Consider the following 22142-nt stretch of genomic DNA (forward strand, 5'->3'; position numbering starts at 1 on the left):
TCTCTCTCGTTTTCAATTTTTCTTTCCCCCCTTTTTTTCCCCTAAATATGTAACCGATTATGTTTATATCTTCTAGCTTATAACTAATCTTAAGCCTCTACTTCCTATTTTATTTGTTACCATACGAATCTAATTCAAGAATATACTAACTTAGGAGCAAATATCCAAATAATACAACCACTAGGCCTCCCCTTTTCCTATCTTCCAGATCCTTGGAAGATTCAGCCTGTTCAGATTCTCTTCCTTGCTTTCCTGGGAACTAACTTAAAATTTTACGTCGTATGATACTTTTCCCTTTTACCTACAACCGACTACTTTCCATTCTCTAATGCAGGTTCCAAAATACCCATATATTAGACTTGATACTTTGCACAGTTTCAACTTTTTCTTCTATACTTATCCTTTAAAGAGTGTCCAATTATATAAATCCTATTACAACTTCATTTCGAATTAACAATTATTCCTTGTTAAAATCCCTAATATAAACTCCTAATGTCATTAAATAGCTAATTTCAGAGCTTTGAGGAGTGTTATTTGCAAGCTAGAACAGAGTTACCTCCCTTAGTGTTGGCTGCTCTTTGGTCCCCACCTCCCACCTGTCCCTTCCCCTGCTCTCCAGCAAAGGGAAATAAATCAGGAGGGGTTACTGAGACCCTCGCGAGCCCCCAACCATTCCCACACCTTGAATGGTGTTGGGAAATTCTCCTTCTCAGTCCTGTGTCCTGTGGACTTCAGGGTTAGAGGAGGAAACACCAAAGGGGGAGTGACTAGGGAAGGGACTCTTACCCCCCCCTAGCCAAAGCGCTTGCATCCACCCCCCGTGTGGGCGGTATAAAATTAAATATTGAGGAGCGAAGAGCCACAAAACCTAGGTTAGTTCATAAAAATAAAAATAAAAATGCCTATTCTCCCTACTCTTCTGTCTTCTGGCAGCGCCTTTAGGAGGATATATAGTGAATAAGTGTGGACTCTGGGGATATTTCACTGCTGCCAATACACGTCACCAGCCTTCTCCCTCTTATACCACCGTCCCAAGTCGTTGCTTCTGAGAGAAGCCGAAAGCTTTGGGGGTTTTCAAAGCCCCAGCTGTTCCGGCCCTTCCTTCTCTCCTCCGCGCCGCCGCCAAGAGAGCCGCCGCCAGGGAAAGAGGGAGCGTTGAGGGCTTTTGAAGCCCCAGCTGTTCCGGCCCTTCCTTCTCTCCTCCGCGCCGCCGCCTAGAGAGCCGCCGCCAGGGAAAGAGGGAGCGTTGAGGGCTTTTGAAGCCCCAGCTGTTCCGGCCCTTCCTTCTCTCCTCCGCGCCGCCGCCAAGAGAGCCGCCGCCAGGGAAAGAGGGAGCGTTGAGGGCTTTTGAAGCCCCAGCTGTTCCGGCCCTTCCTTCTCTCCTCCGCGCCGCCGCCTAGAGAGCCGCCGCCAGGGAGAGAGGGAGCGTTGAGGGCTTTTGAAGCCCCAGCTGTTCCGGCCCTTCCTTCTCTCCTCCGCGCCGCCGCCTAGAGAGCCGCCGCCAGGGAAAGAGGGAGCGTTGAGGGCTTTTGAAGCCCCAGCTGTTCCGGCCCTTCCTTCTCTCCTCCGCGCCGCCGCCAAGAGAGCCGCCGCCAGGGAGAGAGGGAGCGTTGAGGGCTTTTGAAGCCCCAGCTGTTCCGGCCCTTCCTTCTCTCCTCCGCGCCGCCGCCTAGAGAGCCGCCGCCAGGGAAAGAGGGAGCGTTGAGGGCTTTTGAAGCCCCAGCTGTTCCGGCCCTTCCTTCTCTCCTCCGCGCCGCCGCCAAGAGAGCCGCCGCCAGGGAAAGAGGGAGCGTTGAGGGCTTTTGAAGCCCCAGCTGTTCCGGCCCTTCCTTCTCTCCTCCGCGCCGCCGCCTAGAGAGCCGCCGCCCTGAAGTTGCTTTGTTTCATGAAAGCTGCAATTGAAATTAATTCAGTTTCTGGGATTCAGATGATATGGAAAATGACATTTAGTCTAAAAGAAAAGCAAAGGATTCCAACTTGTTCATGGCTACACTTTTCTGTTGTAATGATCAACTGCACTTCCAAACTAAGCAACACTATTCTCACTCTGTTTTCAGATCCTTGTTGCTTTAAACAGTGGTTCCCCCAACCTTTGATCCTCCAGATGATTTTGACTTCAGCTCCCATAATTCTTGACTGCTGTCTAAGTGGGCTGGGACTCCTGGGACCAACAGTCCAAAACACATGGAATACCAAAGATTGGGAACCAGTGGTTTAAATGATTGCTGCTAGTTCTCTTTGGATTATTTTGTATGTGCCTCAAAGGTATCTTGTGCCTTTACATTTCCTGAACTAAGAGGTAGATTGGGATCCTCAGACATGGGGCAACTCCAGAACATTTTGGCTTAAAATACTCATCATCCATAGCCATCATATGGTAATGACAATTTCCAGCATTCCTTACTATTTGCTTGCAGTCTAGCAACAGCTGGCTACACTATTTCTGTCCTTAGTGTAGACAATGCTGAGTTAGATGGATCAGCAACCTGTCAGCTTGCTGTGAGTAGTGGGAAGGCTGTAGTATACAAGCATTCTTGCTGAATAGCATTGGGTATTCATGTTTGTTCTTGGGATTTTAGTAATTTTTATTTATTTGTGATTTCATATTGTTCTTACCATGTTCAATGTAATTGATTTCTTTGTTCATGAGATTTATATAAATGATACCTAGTATTTTTTATCTGCCTGTATGTATTTCACAGTTATACTTAAACACCTGCCCAGTTTTCAGAATTAATATATTGATTTTTTTCCAAGTTGAAAACCATGTGTGTCCTGACCAGATACAGATGTTGTTTGCTGGGGCTGTTCATTATACACATGTTAACCTCTTGAGTGTTAAAACCTGGAATAGATTTTTCTGGATAACTGCAGTAAACACTAAAATGTTATTCAAAGTGAATTTTGGTTTGTTTTTGGTTTTTGTTGCTGTTCTAAAAAAATACAGACTCCTTCAGTTGCTTTAAATACGTAAAGTAGTCTCCCCCCCTCTTCTTTTGCAGTTACCCTCAAGAATTTTCTGAAAAAGGTAAGGATATGATTCTAATTTTTATGTAGCTTAAATATTTACTCATTAACAGTCATCCAAACTGATAATAGGGTTATTCAATCAAATACAGATTGAAAAAACCCACAGGACTCAAGCATGTCTTGTACATGCATTGACTCTCTCATGGTTGAGGATGCTGGCTCCCCCTGCTGGGAGAGAAGTGGAAAGCTTTGACTTTCCCCCTTTTTGTTAAATTTTTATCTTTTTGAAAGATATACAACCAGTGTCACAATGTGATCTAGCCCCAAATGTTGCAGATTTAACAACTGACTTATTTGCTTCAGCAGTGCATTAAGATCTGCTCTTTGTCACGAACCTCAAAGACAACAAATGTTTTAGCACAATTTGAATTTATTCACCGTAGATATTACTTGGCGCCTAAATACCCTAAAGCAGTGGTTCCCATACTTTGAACTTCATTTCCCAGAAGTCCCAGCTGGCTTGGCCAACAGTAAGGAATTCTGGGAACTGAAATCAAGAACATTTGGAGGACCAAAATTTGGGGATTATTGCCTGAAAGGCACCAGATGCCATCTGATCTTGGAAGCTAAATGGATCGTACTTCGATGGGAGACCACCAATGAATACCAGGTGCTGTAGGCTATATGTCAGAGGAAGGAACTGGCAAAACAAACTCTGAGTATTCCTTGCCTAAGAAAATCTGATGAAAAATTCATGGGGTCACCAGGCAACCAGGAGACACGTACACACGGATTGAGACTCCAAGAGACATTACATTACTTAGTACATTTAAGTACAATTCCATAACAGCATATATAAAAACCTAAATTACATTTTTATATACAGTGTCTTCCTTCTGAAGACACTGAAGAAAATTTGTTTTCTGTTTTTGCCAACACTGTACCTTATTTTCAGCCATTAGCATATGGGGAAAAGGTCTGAAATGCTGTAATAGGAAACTGGAATGAGGTTTACTATTCTCTTCTGTGGGGATATTGAAACAGACCTTTATGGTGTCATTAAACTCAGGCTGATACAGTGGCTTGTTCTGAAGCTGAACTGAAATGGCCCTTATTTTCATGATGTTAATTTGTGAGGTCATGACCTGCAGCTGGTGAATGCTGGCATGAGGGTCAGGCATGAGGTCAAAAAAGCATATGTGAAACTACAGTAGCCCCCACTCCTGCCGCAAACCTCCATACTATATCTGGAATCGAAGGTAGTAACCCGTATTTACTTGATTTTATTTTAAGAGTTTATGTACTAGCTTTCAATAGAAGTTTTTTGGAATGTCTTACCAGTTTGGTTTAGCTGCAGTTTTATTTTATTTTTTGCCAGTGTTTAATGGCAAAGCTGTGAAATGGAAGAGGCGTTCAACGTGTCATGCATGTGTATGTTCACTTTTAGAGCTAATTTTGTGTACATGTATGTCTAGATGTTTTAGTACTGCAGTCTTGACTGAATTTGGAAATTAAAGAATGAAAGCAAGTGTATTTTAAAATCCCCCCTTTTCTTCTTTAGTAAAGCTGTTGTGCATTGGGTTTAAAAACAAACAAATTGACCTGTGTTGCAGAGCAAATGCTAATGAACAGTTACTGAAAATGATTGCTCAAATTGATGGAGACACATGGGATTTCTGCATTCAGAGCAACAGTTTATTTCTGCAGGTTGTTGTTGTTGATGATGTGTGCTTTCAATAAATAAATAATAAATAAAACTTTGATTTATATCCCGCTTTTTGTTAAAAACAATCAAAACGGCTTACAAGAGTTAAAATACATCCATATATATAAAAGATCCCCCGCTTAAAAGACAATTAAACAATATAGAATTTAAAATTACATAACAATTAAAACCAATAAAAGTGGCAGAGTCAATAAAAGTGGCAATCACTACATGGCCAAGTAGTTTATTCTGGAAAGGCCTGCCGGAAGAGATCCGTCTTGATAGCTTTCTTGAAGCTGTCTATGTTGATGATTTGACAGATCTCGTCCAGCAGGCCATTCCACAGACTGGGAGCGGTTGCAGAAAAGGCCCTCTGGGAAGTTGAAGTCAGTCTAGTTTTTATAAGTTGCAATAAATTCTTCCCAGAGGACTTGAGAGTATGGGGCAGATTATATGGAAGTAGGCGATCCCTTAGATAGGTTGGGCCCAAGCCATGTAGGGCTTTAAAACTAATAGGCAGCCAGTGGAGTGACTTTAATATTGGTGTCATATGGTCACTCCTAGATGTTCCAGTGATCAATCTGGCCGCCATATTCTGTACCAATTGAAGTTTTTGGACTAGGCACAAGGGTAGCCCCATGTAGAGCGCATTGCAAAAGTCAAGTCTTGAGGTTACCAGTCCATGTACTACAGTTTTGAGGTAATCCAATTCCAGGAAAGGGCACAGCTGGCATATCAGCTGAAGCTGGTAGCAGGCGCTCTTGACTGTCGCATTCACCTGATTTCTCATCTGAAGCAACGGATCATGAAGCACCCCCAGATTGCGAACACAGTCCTTTGAGGAGAGCGTGAACCCCTCTAGGACTGGAGGTTGCAGCCCAATCCCTGGTTTAGGGGACCCTACGGTAAACCTATCATGGGGTTTCTTGGCAAGGTTTACTCAGAGAACGTTTGTGCTATTATCTTCCCCTGAGGTGAAGAGGATGTGACTTGTCAAAGGTCACCCAGGCTGCATCTGCACTACAGAAATAATCTTGTTTAACACCACTTTCACTGCCATTGCTCAGTGCTGTGGAATTCTGGGAACTATAGTTTGTTGTGGCACCAGATCTCTGCTCTGGTGGCACAACAAACTACAATTCTCAGGATTTCATAGCATGGATCTATGTCGGTTAAATAGCAGTGTCAAACTGGATTATTTTTGCAGTGAGGATGCAGCCCCAGTGGGTTGCCTGACTGAGCAGGGAACTGAACCTTAGCCTCCAGAGTCACAGTCCAACACTCAAACCAGTACACCATACTGTGCAGACATCTAAATCTCAAAATTACATTAACTAGTTTCCCAATATATGCATAAATAAACAAGTTTTTGCATACTGTATATATTCCTAGCTGGATGCGGGAAAGCATGTGCAGGTAGGTACTATACACACACACACACACATACAGAGAGAGAGAGAGAGAGAGAGAGAGAGAGAGAGAGAGTTGTCAATCCAGCTGCTGACACTGTGAACAAGGGAGTCATGTTTCAAAGTTGCAATCTGAGTGATTAACTTTTTGGTAGGGAAAGCAGGCAAATGGATTCATCACCTCTTTGCTTCTCTTCCCTGTAAGTCTCTTTTAAGACCTGAGTATGTCTAGTGTATGTGTGAATGTTTATTTGCTCCCCCTCCTGACACCAGCTTCTCTTCTGAGAATATGTTGTTTGTCAGTGCTGCTATAGGCCCATTCTTCATTGGAAGTTTTCAAAACAGAGGTTACAGTATATGACCACTTCTTGTGATGTTTAAGTGTCTATTTCTGCACTTTCTGAAATGGACTAGGTCACCTTTGGGGTATCTTTCAACTCTGTGATTCTAGATGTGTAGCTGGGCCAATTGCATGCCTTTCACCTCTTGATTCTTTGCCAAATAGCTCACTGGTGGGCTTTTAACTTTTACAGAAGAGATGTGCTGATGTAGTTCTGGCTTCCCTGCTCACATTCCGTAGCATTAGAGGATGGGATTATCAGAACAACCATCTTGAATGGTGGTTGTGTATGATAGTAATTGGTTTTGTGGCTTGTAATTAATCTAGCAATTTAAGATTCATCTTTATTCCAGTGTAAATGTGCTCCTTGGAGTCTGGACTTGAGCAATGTATGTAAGTAAATGCAGATTTTTTTGTGAATATTCAAGTCTGAATGCTTCCTGTGTACAGTGTGCAAGTCCATGAAAGGAGGAGATATTGCTGACATGCTAAAAAGCTTGCATGAGCTACATGCATAGTTGATGATTTATGGCTGCATACACTTGTTTCACAGTTCCCTTTCTGTCCTGTCTTGTTTCTTGGACTGGTGGTATGTACTGTTAGTTTGAAGCTTTGCCATTTATGCATTTTTTTGCATTGCTCTGACTATTTTAATGCTATTAGCATCTTAAAAGCCAGACTACATATAGATGAGATGCAGAAAGTAAACAACAGTGGGGGGAAAAATCTCTGGCTCTTTTTCTGACCAAAACCTCACTCCTGGCTGCTTTTCAGTTTACAGAAGAAAATATACCATGTCTTCCCTGTGAGGAAAAAGTCAATTTGGGAAGGGTGGTAATTGGATGTGAAAATTTTCATGGTCTTCCAGATGTTGAACTATCCATTGCTATGGATAACAAATGAGAGTTGTCATAGTCCAGTAACACCTGAAGGTCTCATAACTTGGAAAAATTGCTTTTTGGATCATATTATTCAGACTCTGTAACCTAGCATTGTGGCCATGGTTACTGTGGGCATCTAGGATATATAGTCCCAGTAACGTTTTCCAACTGCATGTTTCCACCCTTGCCAAACAGCATGTTAGATTTGGGCAAGGGAATCCTAGAATCACATCCATTTTTCTGTGTGAAGTTGAGTATCCTTAAGTCTGACCCATGTTGCAAACTTTAAGGCAAAATAATACCCATTCTGTCTATGGGTTAGTTGATGATGAATTAATAACATGTGTGTACTTCCATTACTCCAGTACAACAATTTTTAAAAGCCTCAGTCAGCTTCCTTCAGCTTCACCCAGTATGACATTTTTGGTGTACAGCTGCCATTTTTTCTGGCCTTATTGGATAGGGCTAATCCGAGATGCAGTCTATATCATCTGGAGGGCACCAGGGTAAGGAAGGCCTTCTTACTGTCATCCTCACTTTTTCATTTATGTGTCTGTATGTTTGACTGTCTTGAGTTCATCAAGTGCACAAATTTTTCTTTCTTTTTATATACTTATGAAGGATAACCCTTCCTGCATTTGTGGAGATGTGATACAGTGCATGAAATATGTGAAAAAATGTCTTAGACTTTTACACATGTTTACACACACTTACACATTTTTACACATGCCACAGAATTCGGTTGTTTTTTCAGCTACAGTCTTATTATAGTCACCCTTCTAGAACCTAATTATTAACCAGTGATGTAGGGTGGGAGTCCTGTGGGAAATGTTATGTAATGGAAAATTTTCTATTGCTGTACTTCTCTACCAAAGATACAATTCTACGGAATTCTCAAAAAATTCTTCCCTTTACCCTGTTAACTTGGAAGCATAACTATTGGAGATAAAACCATTTTCTAAATTGTAACCTTTTCAGATGACTCTATACAGTGCCTGCAGGCAAGACGTAGCTCTCTTGGCATGCAAAAACTAGTGTGCTAACAGTTTTGAGCATTAAAATGCTGTTCAGATTTGTAAATACTTTCAGGTATTCTAATAAAAATGACTAAGAAAAGTTTTGCATTTGTTTATAAAAAGTAAACCATGTGAATTTTGCTTACTTCAACTATTTTTGCAAACTGCAATTCAGATAATTAGGCCATCGGACAAAAGTGTGAGATATTTACGCAGGATGGGAAACTAACAAATATATCTGTGCCAGCTGCTATGCAGTGCTTTGTATATTATTGAGTAATGTATTTATTGTAGTGTTTTATGACACATTCATACACATCTCTGATGAAATTACTTAAAGACCGCAAGAATTTAGGTTGTAATAAAATTAGTCTTTAAACTGCCACGGGATCCTTTGTTCTTTTATTGGAATTGAGCTAAGCAGGGAATTAACATGTGAAAAATGTATGTATGAGCATGCCTCTCATCCAGTAAATGTATTTGCATAATAGTAACTGTGCTGGCAAAGTTGTTCTGATTCAGGAAGAATGAGTCTTTCCTTAGTAATGTGGCATAGTGTAGCAAAAGCTGAAGTAGCTAAGGCCAGCTGTAAATTCAAGATGAATTTTGAGAAATTTCATTCCTAAACCACTATTGCTTAACATGGTATTGGAACACTGTATATGCATCTAGGGATTTGGCAGCCTCCCAGTAACAACACTTTGCTTTGAAAGCATTGACTGAAATTTATGTCAATGCGTGTAGTCTTGCATGTTCTGTGGCAGAAGGCAAATATAGGCAAAACATTTCATTCTAAACCAATTGTTGTGAAGAGCATAGATGAAAGAGTTTTTGTGTTATAATGCATTATAAAATACTAATTCCTTGATGTCCAGCTGATGCAGAGTCACTCTGAAATCTTTTTTGTGATAACTGGGAGTTAAAGGGTAGATTTCATTCATAATAGATTTAAGTGTCTTGCTTCCCGTATTAGTGCAACACCATTATCCGTGACGATCAATAAGCAAATACATACTAAAATTTAAAAGACACGGTTTAATAAAGAAGGGTCAGGTACTGTTTGCCATATTGGGAACAACTTAAAATATTCTACTATCGAAACATAAGTGATTAAATCACGGAAGAAAGAAAATAGGAGCAGTATATTTTTTCCGGTAACCATTAACCGTGTTTAATTAATGAAACTTTTTTTAAAGTTCTAGGATAAATCAAAGGTTGTTCAGGGGAAACCATATTAATGAGCATTAGCCTCTTAATTATCCTCCTGGCTGCATCACAGGGATACATTTGTGCCTTTTCTTTGTGTAATAACTTTTTGTAAAGAAGTATATTTAAACTGATCATTAATTTTATGACTGGAGAAATGAGATGCAAAATTTATGCTGTTGTCATTGGCACAGGCTCAAGGCACTGCTGACATTATGCATGATTATAATGGAATGGCTGCCCGCTAATGAGTCTATAGACATTTCGTTTGAACATGCCTTGCTTTTAGATGTCTGATTAGGCTGTAATGCTTTCAATTATGTCGGCAAATTGTACTGGATACATTTACCTGATGCTCGTTGTTCCTTTGTAGTTCAGCTTTCTATTACATAGATACCAGTTGAACACTTTCATTTATTGATGTCTTTTTCCCTCCCAGAAATAGTATTAGGCACATGGCTCCTGTCGAGGGGACATAATTTGTGGCTTGGACTACTCAACGGTGACTCCTTGGACTGAATGGTTGAGTAGCATTTATAGTTTCAAAGGCAGTACCTTCTGATAATTCATAAACTAGGCTGGCCATAGCTCAAAATCTGTGAAACTATTTATCTAAGTGTGAAGTCGAAGGCTTTCACGGCTGACATCCATATTTTTTTGTGGTTTTTTCGGGCTATGAGCCGTGTTCTAGAAAAGTTTGTTCCTGATGTTTATTCCTGACATTTATTCTTGATGTTTCACCAGCAGCTGTGGCTGGCATCTTCTGAAGATACCAGCTAAAGGTACTGGTGAAACGTCAGGAATAAACTCTTCTAGAAGACAGCCTCATAGCCCCAAAACCCCACAAATAACTATTTATCTAAGTGAGTTTTTTTTACACTTAGTGGATTTGGATCTGTTAAAAGTGAAATGCGTTGCATTTTTACCACAACAAATCCAGATCTGGTTCTCACAGTGATTTTTTAAAACGTTATTTTTATGGTAAGCACCATTTTTCATTGCATGGAACATTGCCTTGGTATTTCACCCAGTTGTTGACTTCATTTAAAAATGCTCTAAATTGGGGGGGGGGGGCAATCCAGTGGTGTGGCAGCCACACATGCCTCCTTCTGGATGTCAGAAGGCTGATTTAGCCCTTGAATTGTCTTATTCGCAAGCACACCTTGTGCCTTTGGGGGGCATGGGAGCCAATTTTACTATCACTTCCCTCAGCTCATTCAGTCCCAGGAAGGGCCTTTTTTCAAACATGAACTCATGTCTTGTTTTATAAAAGATTCCCTGGTCATATAATTTGGGGATGGTGAGAGACCTAGCAGAGGGAAGGGCAACTGGTGAAAGGTGGTAAGTCATATTAGCCCCATAGAAGATCTTAGAGGGCCACACCCCTGCCAAAAATATATCAGTTTTTATCCCCAAATATCCCCTAGGGGCTGTGGGGGCATTTTTACTACATTTGGGGCCTCCCTAAGGCATCGGATGACCGTGGGCAAGTCACACACTCTCAGTGTCAGGTGATGGCAATGGCACTACCCCTCTGCAGAAACATGCCAAGAAAACCCTATGATAGGTTTGCCTTAGGGGTGAGTCGGAAAGGACTTGTAGGTACACAACCACAACAACAACAACAACAACAATGTCATTTAGACCCAGGAGAGTCTTTTTTTTTTTTTTGCTTTTATTTTATGTTCCTAAAAAAGGCCTCCAGAGGCCTAAAATGCCAGTGTATATGGGATGGGAAATGGCAAAATGCTCCATGCGCCCTAGAGAATTTATGGAGGCATATGGGAGCATTTTAAAAAAAACTCTTGGGGTATTCTGGTGGCCACAAAAACATCCCTGGATGACCTCGCATGGGTCATGGTCACACTTTGCCTTCCTTTCCCTATAGGCTTACATGGCACTGTTGACCATTTGAAGGGCACCTTTTTAGGGGGGATTGATATTAAGGAGCTGTACCCATCCACATATCCATCATGCTTTGTCCAAATCTGTTACATATTTTGTCTAAATATTTTGGAGAGGAAGTCATCCCCTTAACATTGAAGGGATTAGCATAGGAAAAATATAAAAGATAGTTGTCTTGATTGTGGTTTTTAATGCTACTCTGTAAATCTAATAGATTTCTGTGGTATTTCACATATTGGTTTTTCCATAACATTAAGGAATTGTAATTGATCTTCTATTTAAAAATAGTAACCAAAATACACCAGGCTTTGCAAATGAATATTATGCAGAATAAAATCAGAAAAGCTTTGATGGATCAGAGTAACGACTGACTTGGTGCAAATCCCTTTTCTCACATTGGCCATAGTGGTGTAGTGATCATTTCTGGAAATGGAGGTACTCCTTATGGCTGTCCCATGCCCACAGCAACAAGAAGGGTCAAAAATATGAGCAACTGGCTTGATTCATATCAACAAGCCACTTCTAGCTGTTCTGATCTTCACTAGATGCAAATCTTCTACAAAGCCTAATGGGTCTGAATTGTTCATTTGAGGCAAAGCTGTTGTAACATTCTTTGCTTTGTAAGGGTTCATTCCCACTACAAAATAACCCAGTGTGGAAACCAGGTTATTTTGGTGATTGAATCTCTCCGGGGCCATTTACTCCTCTTTGTCGTTCACATTGATTGGTGGGGGTGGGGAGAAGAAGAATGGCTGCCACAGAGAGATGATAATGACAGGAAAAGGAGGAAGAGGAGGAAAGTAAAGGCAAACTCCTTCTGAACAAACCTTGCCAAGAAAACCCCATGACAGGTGCACCCTAAGTTGGAAATGACTTGAAGACACACAACAACAACAGCAACAACAATAGAGGAGATGCAGTGGCATAGCAGGAAGGCTTGGGCCCTGGCGGCTCCTCCTCCTCCTCCTGTTGGGCTGCTCTCTGGTGTGCCCCTCGCCCCGGTACTGTTTGCTGGAACTCTCTGGGGGACCCTCTCCATCCATGGCAGCGGCAGCTGCACTCCATCTCCCTCTCCTCCTCCTTGCCCTGCTGGCTCTTTTGCAAGCTGGACTGGGACCTCCTTGCCCTGGCCTGTTTTGGCTCAGAGATCACACTGGGAAAGAAAGAGGAGGAAGGAGGAAGGCAGTGGGAAGGGAGGGGGGAGGGGGTCAGGAAGAGAATGCCCACCTGGAGAGACCCCTGGAGGAGCAGGCAAAGCCAAGCCAGATGAGTGGCCCTGATTCCTGTGAGGTGGCCGCTGGGCTATAGAGGTCCCACACCCGGCTTGCTCCCTCTGGGCCGCTGTCATCCACGACCACAGTGGCCCCAAAGCTGGGTCCCCAAAAGCAGGGCCCTGCTGTGCCAGGTGAAGGCTTGCAAGGCACCAAGGGAGCCCAGCTCACCACCTTCAACTTCGTGTGAGATGTGAATCGGATCCCTTGTTCCCACTGTTAGAACACTCCTCTGAATCGATTTTTTACAAAAGAGCTGCCCCAAAACTAGTATCTGAAAAAAACATTTTTTTGGGTTTGTCTCTAACATGACTCCAACTGAATGCAGTTGGGTTTGAAACGGTTCCGTGTGAATGACACACACATAAATCAATCAGGAAATCGATTCATACCCTAGTGGAAATGAGCCCTAAGAGGGATAGCACACTGTTGTGGGATTCCCCCTTTCTCCAGCCATTATGTAGATTGCAGCTAAGCTCAGAGGGGACAGGAAAGACTGAGAGGAGTAGCAGTTCCTGTTAGTCAAAGGCAGGGTGATCAGATATCATAACCACAAAAAATGACAAGGCATTGCAAAATGTAGAGCAGTCAAGAAAAGTGGAAGACATTCTAAAATAACAGTCAAAAACACCCATAGTAATATAAATTCATGCTTCTTAGTCATGCTCAAAGTGGAGGACATTTTGGAATTCCTCCTGGATAGAAGACTGAAATGTAGGACATGTCCTGGAAAAGGACGAAATCTGGTCACAGGGAACTGAAAAGGCATGGAAACCCTGTTCTGAGATCATGCCATATACCTCCAGGGACATCCGTGAAGTCATAGTTGCTAGAACTCTGTCCTTAAAAAGAAAATGGGAAAACTGAATGCTGCAGCCAATACTGCCTTCTGTGATTCTACTGTTCTCCTATGGAATTGCGGTTGATAAAAACCTCAAGTTTCAATGTTGTTTTCCTGGCTGCTTACAAATGGAAGGATATAAGTTTTTCACCCACTTAAGAGGGCTTTCTTTCACACCAGAGGTGGAGTCAGTGGCTTTCACCTGTGGGTATGTCTCCAGCTGTTGCCAGTCTAGGACACCATCCTTAATCACCCCCCCCCCCCCCGGCTTGGCAATTTAAGTAGTGTTAAAAGGCCTGATTTAACCACTACAGAGCTTCCTACAGTGTGCTTGATGTAACATTGTTTAGAGCATTGTGGGAAATCTAAAGAATTGCTTGAAGTAACTGCTGGATGCTGCATGAAACTATTACTTCAATCAGTAACAATGTTACTATGACTCCAGGTCTACCAACAGTGGAAGGAACCCATGAGATGCCCAGGGATGCCTCAAAACTCGACAAAAAGCCCTTGAGCTTGGGCCTAAGAAAGCTGAAAATGTGTGGCAGAAACCTGTCAGATATGCTTCTTGAAGCCTTTAAGAATGAAAGGTGCCATGAAATATAGAGAAAGTATTTGAAGATAAGAGGAGCTGAAGGCCTATCCAAAGTAGTATGCTATTCTGTTTATAGCCAAAACTATGGAAATCCTGTTAGCAGCACCCTTTACTCTGTGTTCTCCAGCAACTGATATTAAGAGTTATTATACTTTGCTATATAGCCAACATGGCTACCTCTGTGTATTTTTTTTCTGGATTCCATGATACTTTATTTTAGCTGCCACAGGGATATCCTAAATAGGGAGCCAAGGGACTGGGACCTAATCTTTGAGATTTCTACCTCCAACAAAGGTAAAACTTCCTTCAGCAGGGTGTGCATTTAGCCTGTTTTATCTAAACAGCACCTAAAAGTTGTCTAAATGCAACAGCAGAGGCTTCCTGAGAAATCCAGTGTTTTCTGCCTCACAAAGGACAGAGGCAACCAGAATCTCAAAGGAAGTGTTTTTTGTGTTGCAAATGGAGTTCAAATTGTATTCCCTGGACTTTAAGACTCTAGAACCCACATGGCCAAAAGGAATGGCCTGTGCCTGCATTGACACCCTCCTTCCATTTTAACTTAGAGCAACAACATCTTGACAAAATGTAGGCTTGTGACTCTTAACATCACTCCCCCCCCCCCCCCCCCGGCATGGTATGATTTTTAACTCTTTTGCCTGTTGAAGAAGCCTGGAGCTTTGAAAACTTGCATCATGCATTTTGTGGCTCAATAAAAGTTTTGGTATTTTGTATGACCAACAAAATTATTGTACTTCGCTGTATGGCTACCCCTGGATGTTTTCTGGTGTTAAGATGATACTTCTGGTTCTGTTAGTCATCACTGGTAGCTGTTGGTAATTTCATCCTTCATAAATTTAACCAGTCTCTCTTGAATGCAGTCCAGGTTGTAAGCCATCACTACATGGTGGTGAGTACCGAAGTGTACAAAAAGATTCTAGGACATGGCAGTAGTGGCAGGATCTCTGTGGTGTAAAAAATAGCTAAGATTCCCACTTGTTTGTTTCATTTGTGAAGTGGTTTGTTCATTAAGCTAACATTTAAGATGGGAGGAACGGTTGTGTTATAATAATAAAGCTTCTAACACTTCAAAAGCGAAGTGCTGTAAACTGTAAAACCGACGTGACAGAACCCTCCCCTCAGGCTTACAACTGAAGCAAACAGTGGGGAAAAGGAAGAAAGAAGGGGCAAAGAAACAAAAAAAGGTGAGATGTTAAGTAAAGTAAAACCTTGGCACAGAGAAGGCCTGAGGAAAATATAGATATCTTGGGAAACTTGCTAAAGAAAGGAAGGCACTGAATGAAACATGTTTCTGGAAGCACTGAGTTCCAGGGAGAAACTGCTGCCAAAAGAGATGGATGAAGGCATGAGACAATATGAATAATCTTATTGGCTTAATGGTAAGATTGCTCTCAGAATCCAACAGACCTCTGGAAGTAGTACAAAGAGAAATGAACGAAAGAACATGTACAGGAGGAATATAGTACAAACAACTGAAAGCAAGATAGAGAATTTTAAAATATGAGTAAAGGAAAGACAGCAGCATAAAGTGAAAAGAAGAAAAATGTGTTCTCAAGTGGGAAGCCCACCAATGCTAACAATATTTTAAGCTGTCAGATGAGTTAAATTAAAGAAAAAAAAGTTTCCAGTCCCTTCTGCCATATCGCATATTTTCAAGGAGAATTCTTTTGTCCTCCAGAGAGATTTGTGGATGGGATGGAGAAACTGAGAGGAATTTTGCCTTCTGTGACCTTTTAAAAATATCTCAGTGTTAAATACGCTAGGATGTAAACCCTGTCTACACAGTTTAGACCTCTGAGGAGACACACATAAGGTTATTGTGGCAGTTATTTTTGGATGCTAGATAGCTTAATTTATAGTATGAAAAAGGAAGACTTTTCTGACCTGAGAATCCACCATGATTGGCTTAGATCAGTAGCCAGCCATGGTTTTATTTTCTAATCATTACTTCCAACCTTTACTGGGATGCCTCATGCTCTCCAAGACTTGGAAAGCCTCTGGTTCCCAGCTATACTGCCATAACACTGCCATAATTTGATTGCACCACAAATTAGCAGAGATTTGCAAAGATGGTGTAGAGAAAGGAAGGTGGAAGTACAAAACAGACTGCTAGAAAGGCACAGCAGTCCAGAGCAGGAGGAGAATCAACAAAACTAAGGCCTTTACCACCTTTTCCAAATGAGGACTGAGAGAGAGAGAGAGAGAGACTCAGATTCAGTCTTTAGTCTCAGTTGCGGGGGCTAGTGCTGGGTGGGCAGTATGTGGCCTGCTAAGAGGATGAGGAGGATGAGGATAATAATTATAATAATGATAATGATAATAATAATTTGCAGTGTTGATTAGAGATTATGGAAAGTGCAACATTACTCACTCCTGGGATACAGGGAAGCCTAGAACACAGAGCCTACGCTATTATACCATTTTAATTTCTTCTAGTGTGTACAAGAAAACTGCTACCAGGCAGAAAGATAAATGCCCTCCTTTGGTGGAGGAAGGAACAAAGATGCTGCATCAAAATTTATGTGATGTCTACATATCTTTGTTTCAAACTGAAATATTTGGTTAGTGAACAAATCAACAAAGTGCAGAGAAAGTTGTTTAACAAGTTCTTAATAACATTTAACATTAATATTCAAATTAAAAAGGTTTAATTTGAATATTTTAGAAATACATGTAATGAATTTAAGCCATGAAAACTCAGTGGAATAGCAACACTATTTAATATACCATTATTGGGATACCCTGAGAACTAAATATTCATCCCTATTATATAGTTATGTACACTTCCTGTAAAATGTTCTGACAAAAATTGGAAACTTCTGAATTTGATTAGTATTGCAAGCATTATGTTACCAGTTAATTTGAAGGAACATTGCATTTTTTGGGGGGGAAAGTCAAACAGTGGAAATCTTTGTGAGAAATCTTTCCATGATGGAAAAATGTTTATCCCACTTTGCTGGGTGGCCTTTTCCACTACAAGGAGGACTCACTGTGAAAGTATTGACAGTGGCATGGTTCTGGTTTCTGTCTGGGGCCAGGGTTATGCGACATTGTGCTGCTCTAGCATGGAGAGCGACTAATTCTGTCCCTTTCTCGGTACTTTTCCTGTTGTCTGCCCCCCTTTGTCAAGGCAAGGGGGCAGCAATGGTTTCTTGCGTGCATGAGATAAAAACATCCCTGGTGTGTTAGACTAAAGGTTTGTTTAGGGTAGTAGCCAACTAGTTGCATACTGCAAGCCAAAAGATGACTGCAGCTTAGACTTTTGTAGTCTAAAATCCTTTCCTTCAGTAGGTTCTCTTTAGAGGAAGAGGAGGCAGTTGTCTATCATGAGATTTATGGATGCCTGCCAATAAGCCATGACATTTTAAAAAATTTAACAATTGGCTTTCAATCTTACTGTGTGTAAAATGTTTTTATTCAGTCAATGGTATGTGTGTGATCGTATGTCATCTCATGACAAAGAAGACTTTTGTTCTACTCGTGATTTATGTATGTTTTTATGTAACATGTGAATTGTAGCCAGAGCTTCGAAACATTTCTTTTCTGGAATGAAACTTCCCAAGGCTGCTGTATCCTGGAAGGTATAGTCCTGAAAACTAAGTTTTCCAAGTTCTGTTTTATAATATCTTGCTGTGTTTTGATCTTGCCAATTATCTTCATGCCCCTGTGTTTAGATTCCAAGGAATAATCCAGTTTGAATAAATCTTTTACTGGTTTTGAATATCAGTTTAGAGAGTTGGAGTATTTAGAGTGTGTTTCTAAAATTTATTCTGTATATTTTAAGCGTTGCTTCATCTTGATTCCTGATATAACTAGGAGGCGGTTAGAAGTTATGGGAAGTCATGCTCATACTTTACTCTAATTAGATATGGTGATTTTGACTCTGTGCTCTGTGGAGGATTTTGATGTGATCTCATCTAGATTACAAAGGAGTCCTGGGATTTGAAGATTTGTGCAAGCATGGGAAACTGTGAAATAATAGCTGAGATGCAGGATCTAAACTGCCATAAAACCTGGGCATTTATTTATTATATGTATCCCATGAAAGTAAAATGATCTACATTTTTGACTAGCGTTGTGGGCTGGAAAATTTTCCAGTGCTATATTTTACCATGGAGAATTTTCCACACCGTGTCTCTTTGTCTGTCTTTCTATCTATCCATCTATCCCTACACATTTATCCATAGTTGTCTGGGTTGTTGTATTGCAATCAGTCCTTTAGTGAAATATAGTATTCAACTACTTGTACTGAATCCAATTTTTCTTAGTTTGAAATGGAACTGATAAGTAGTGCAGACCATGAATGAGTGAAACTGAAAATATTACAGTTATACTTGAGCAAAAGAGAGTTTGCTGATATAAGAGATGTCAGAGACATCTCTCTTTAGATATTTCTCCTAAAAAAATCTTTCTTTCAGGTATAGTCATTTTTTTGATAAGTGTGACGGAGGTATATACTATTCCAATTAACTAGTTTCATATAAAGAATGACTGTACCTGAATGTGTCTGAATATAACATTTAAACCAAACATGCTAAATCAGATAACATTATTTAGAAAATTTTCCAGTTCTACTTTTTTCAAAAAATCCACATTACTATCTTTAATTGAATTACACATTCCATGGTAAAGTTGCGATAGTGAATGTTTGTTGCATGAGAACGTCCTCAATATGATAGTAGGGGTGTCTTAAGTTTTTATTGAGTGAGGTCTGATTTGAATTGGAAGTGAAAGCTGTATTAGTTGTGTCCTGTCTTTGACTGAGGAACATAGGGAATCAAATGTTTTGATTAGAGGCTGTGCTTTAGCATTTACTAAAAAACACATGATGATATTAAATTTCCATGTGTGACCCCTTTTTCCATTTTAATTCATAAACCTCAGTGTAACATTATAAATCAGCACTGAAACGAAGTTTATCCGAATGTTCAGGTAGCCATAGATTCAGAGAAACGTTGATGATTGGGAGCTAGAAGCCATTCATAAGCCTAAATTGGTGTCATGAGTGCAAGTAAGTGGATATAGTTTGGGTTTGGCATGTGGCATTTGTCCGACACAAAGCTGCTGAAAGGTGGGTTGAGTGGTGGCATGATTAATGGAGGTTGAATTGCCAGGTAGATGGGTGATGAAGCATTCATGTCACAACTATGTCATGCCACACATGCCCTAAGATTTGCTGCAGCCAATTAATGCTTAAAGGGAAACCTGACAACATTGTGGCAGCAGAGTCACAAATGGTATGTCCTGCTACATGGATATTATGTACTGAAGGGAAAAGCATTAAATCCAATGTTATGTCAGACGTATGCTGCTGCAGCTAATAAGAGCTATTGCTTTATCTTTCTGTATAAAGTTGGCCCTTTATATCCACAGGTTCTGCATTCACAGATTCAACCATCCACAGCTTAAAAATATATATATTTTTAAATTCCAAAAAGCAAACCTTGATTTTACCTTTTTATATAAGAGGACACCATTTTACTATGCAATTGTACATAACAGGACTTGAGCATTCACAGATTTTGGTATCCACAAAGTGGTGGTGGCCTTGGTCTGGAACCAAACCTCAGTGGATACCAAGGGCTTAGTATGTCCTTCTACATTTATTTCATAAAGGAATGATGCTGGGTTTTTGTGTGTGTTGAAGGATATGAAGGCAGTTATGATGAAAAATGGTTGATACTATGGTTAGAGTGTCAGATTAGGTCTTGGTAGACCCGTGTTCCAGTCCCCACTCTGCCATGAAGCTCACTGGTGGTGACCTGGTTCCAGTCACTATTTCTCAGCTTAATGATATGATGATAAAAAAGAGTCAGAAGAACCACGTACCTTGTCTTAAGCTCAAAAGAGCTAAAAAGTGGTATAGACACACAATAGCAGTTGCTGCAGATACTGTAGGATAGTCAGACATTTTACAGTGGTTCCAGTTAACTGACCTTAGTCATGATTTAATAGATCCAACTCTTCCTCTCTTGTGTATTATTCTCAGTTCTCATGCTATTGTGTACCTTCACGTCATTTCCAACTTATGGCAACTAAGGCAAAACATTTTTTTTTGCTAGATTTGTTCAGAGTTGGTTTTTCATTACCTTCCTCTGAGCTTGAGAGAGTGTTTCTGGCTTAGGGTCACCCAGTGGGTTTCCATGGCTGAATGATGATTCAAACCCTAGTTTTCCAGAGTTGTATTTCAACACTCAAACCAATAAATCAAGCAGGCTTCTCTTGGTATATTTCTACTTCCGTTTAAACAAGGAGACTGGGAAAGTGTTGATAATTAATTCAGGCAAACTGCATGGTGGTTAAAACTTGAGCTTGGCAAGTTTACTGTTTGAACTACAATTCATAGAATCCGCTAGCCATCAAATCCCTTGGCCAGTGGTGGCTAGGAAATTTTGGAAGTTGTAGTCCAGAGTTAAATTTTCTAATCTCTGGCTGAGACTCAGTCTTTGCCACTACGAGTCAGCTTCCTTACCAGATTCTCCACATGCTTTGAACTTGCAGCCGTATCTCTGATCTACAAAAATGGGGTGGGACTTGCTGCAGATTCGGTTTTAGTTTGGAGCTCATCTTCTAAGAGTGCTTTATTCTGTATATGTAGGCAAACTGCAAAGAACCTGTTTTAACATCTCATAAACTTTTGATTTGTGCAGCAGAACTGGAAGATGGGGAAGAGCTTGAAGGCCCCGTGCAACCCGACAATCTTTCTTTAGCATCCGACCGTGGGGATAAAGAGGATGATGGGCCCCTTGAGGGTAAGTAACTCTCTGTATCTTAGTAGTCATGGTGGTTTTGTTGGTATTCACTGCTTTCTGACTCCAGTGTTTCTTGGGCTGTGGATAAATGGAAGGTCTCAGGAAACTTATGGGGTTTGTTTCTTGTCATCACTGACCCTTAAGGAACTGAAGAGCACACTCTAGTGGTGAAAAAGATACAGTGAAAAAAAAATTAAAATGCATACCTTATTCATTGTTTTTCCCCCATGAACGGCACCAGTTCGTCCTCTACCCTAACTGAATCACTGACTAAAATGCATCTTTCTTAAAGACAAATCATTTGCATCAAAATGTTGTTTCATTTTCCTGATCTACATGAATGGCTTGCTTTATTTATATTATAAGTAATGGAACACTGTATTTGATGGTTTCTGCGCTGGGGAGGACCTCAAAAAAGGATGAGTTTATTGAATGGAGTTTATTAAACATAGCAGATTCTGATCACTTATATATTGTTTTTAAAGCTAAGATTAAATAAAAATGCAACTTGCATCGCAATTTGCAACAGTCTTTTTCCAATAGTTCTTAAGAAATGTCTGATAAATTATGCAGATATACAAATAGCAATGTATATTGATGGGTTGCTCAGATTTAGTTTTGGAAGCGAGTGGATATTTATTTATTTTTCTTTATCTTGATTAAACTATGGCACTCCAACTCAATTGCTGCATGAAAACGTGCTTCCTGTAATGCGCTGCTCCACATTTTATGTTTTCCCAATTATTCCCTTTGGAAACATATATTGCTTTTATGAGGTATAAAATTATGTCTATTGCAGAACAGGGATAAGTCAAATACATGCATAAGTGATAAACCATCTTAACAACTGATTTAGAATACAGGATCTTTACAGTCCTAGAACTCTTATGTTGTATCACAGTAACAAACAAGAGTCCTTTTCTTTGAATTCAGTTTATGCTAGTGTAAGCTTTTAGTTTAATGCCTGCAGTAAAATTACCTTTTACTTTTTGGCCACCTTTTGAAATTTATTTATTGGCAAAACAGATTCTGTGAAATTTTATACCATTTTCTCCCCTAGGGCATTAAACAGAGTAAAGACAAAAGTGCTTTATATCCTAACAATTCTGCTGCTAACATTCCATTTTGCTGTGTTTTATGGCCACAGCATGCCGCTACAAAGGAATAGACATGAGCAATGTTTTCTTCTTGTTTAAGGAGAAAAACAGACAAATGCTTTTTTCTGTGACGTGT

General features: G+C 40.5%; 1 protein-coding gene across 2 annotated transcripts in view; it reads left to right on the forward strand.

The window, feature by feature from the left end:
- Window positions 1-22142, forward strand: part of SKAP2 (src kinase associated phosphoprotein 2) — a 151701-nt gene that overhangs the window by 16573 nt on the left and 112986 nt on the right. For both annotated transcript variants that reach the window (XR_016281935.1, XM_089533046.1), the window contains exons 3-4: window positions 3003-3028; window positions 20808-20909. Coding sequence is in view for 1 of the 2 variants with exons in the window: in XM_089533046.1 (XP_089389172.1) it covers window positions 3003-3028; window positions 20808-20909 (128 nt within the window). In the remaining variant the exon portion in view is untranslated. The remainder of the gene's footprint in view (window positions 1-3002; window positions 3029-20807; window positions 20910-22142) is intronic.

The sequence above is a fragment of the Sceloporus occidentalis genome, unplaced genomic scaffold (genome assembly GCF_023333645.1).
Source record: "Sceloporus occidentalis isolate IW3139 unplaced genomic scaffold, rSceOcc1.0.p SCAF_7, whole genome shotgun sequence".
NCBI lineage: Eukaryota > Metazoa > Chordata > Lepidosauria > Squamata > Phrynosomatidae > Sceloporus > Sceloporus occidentalis.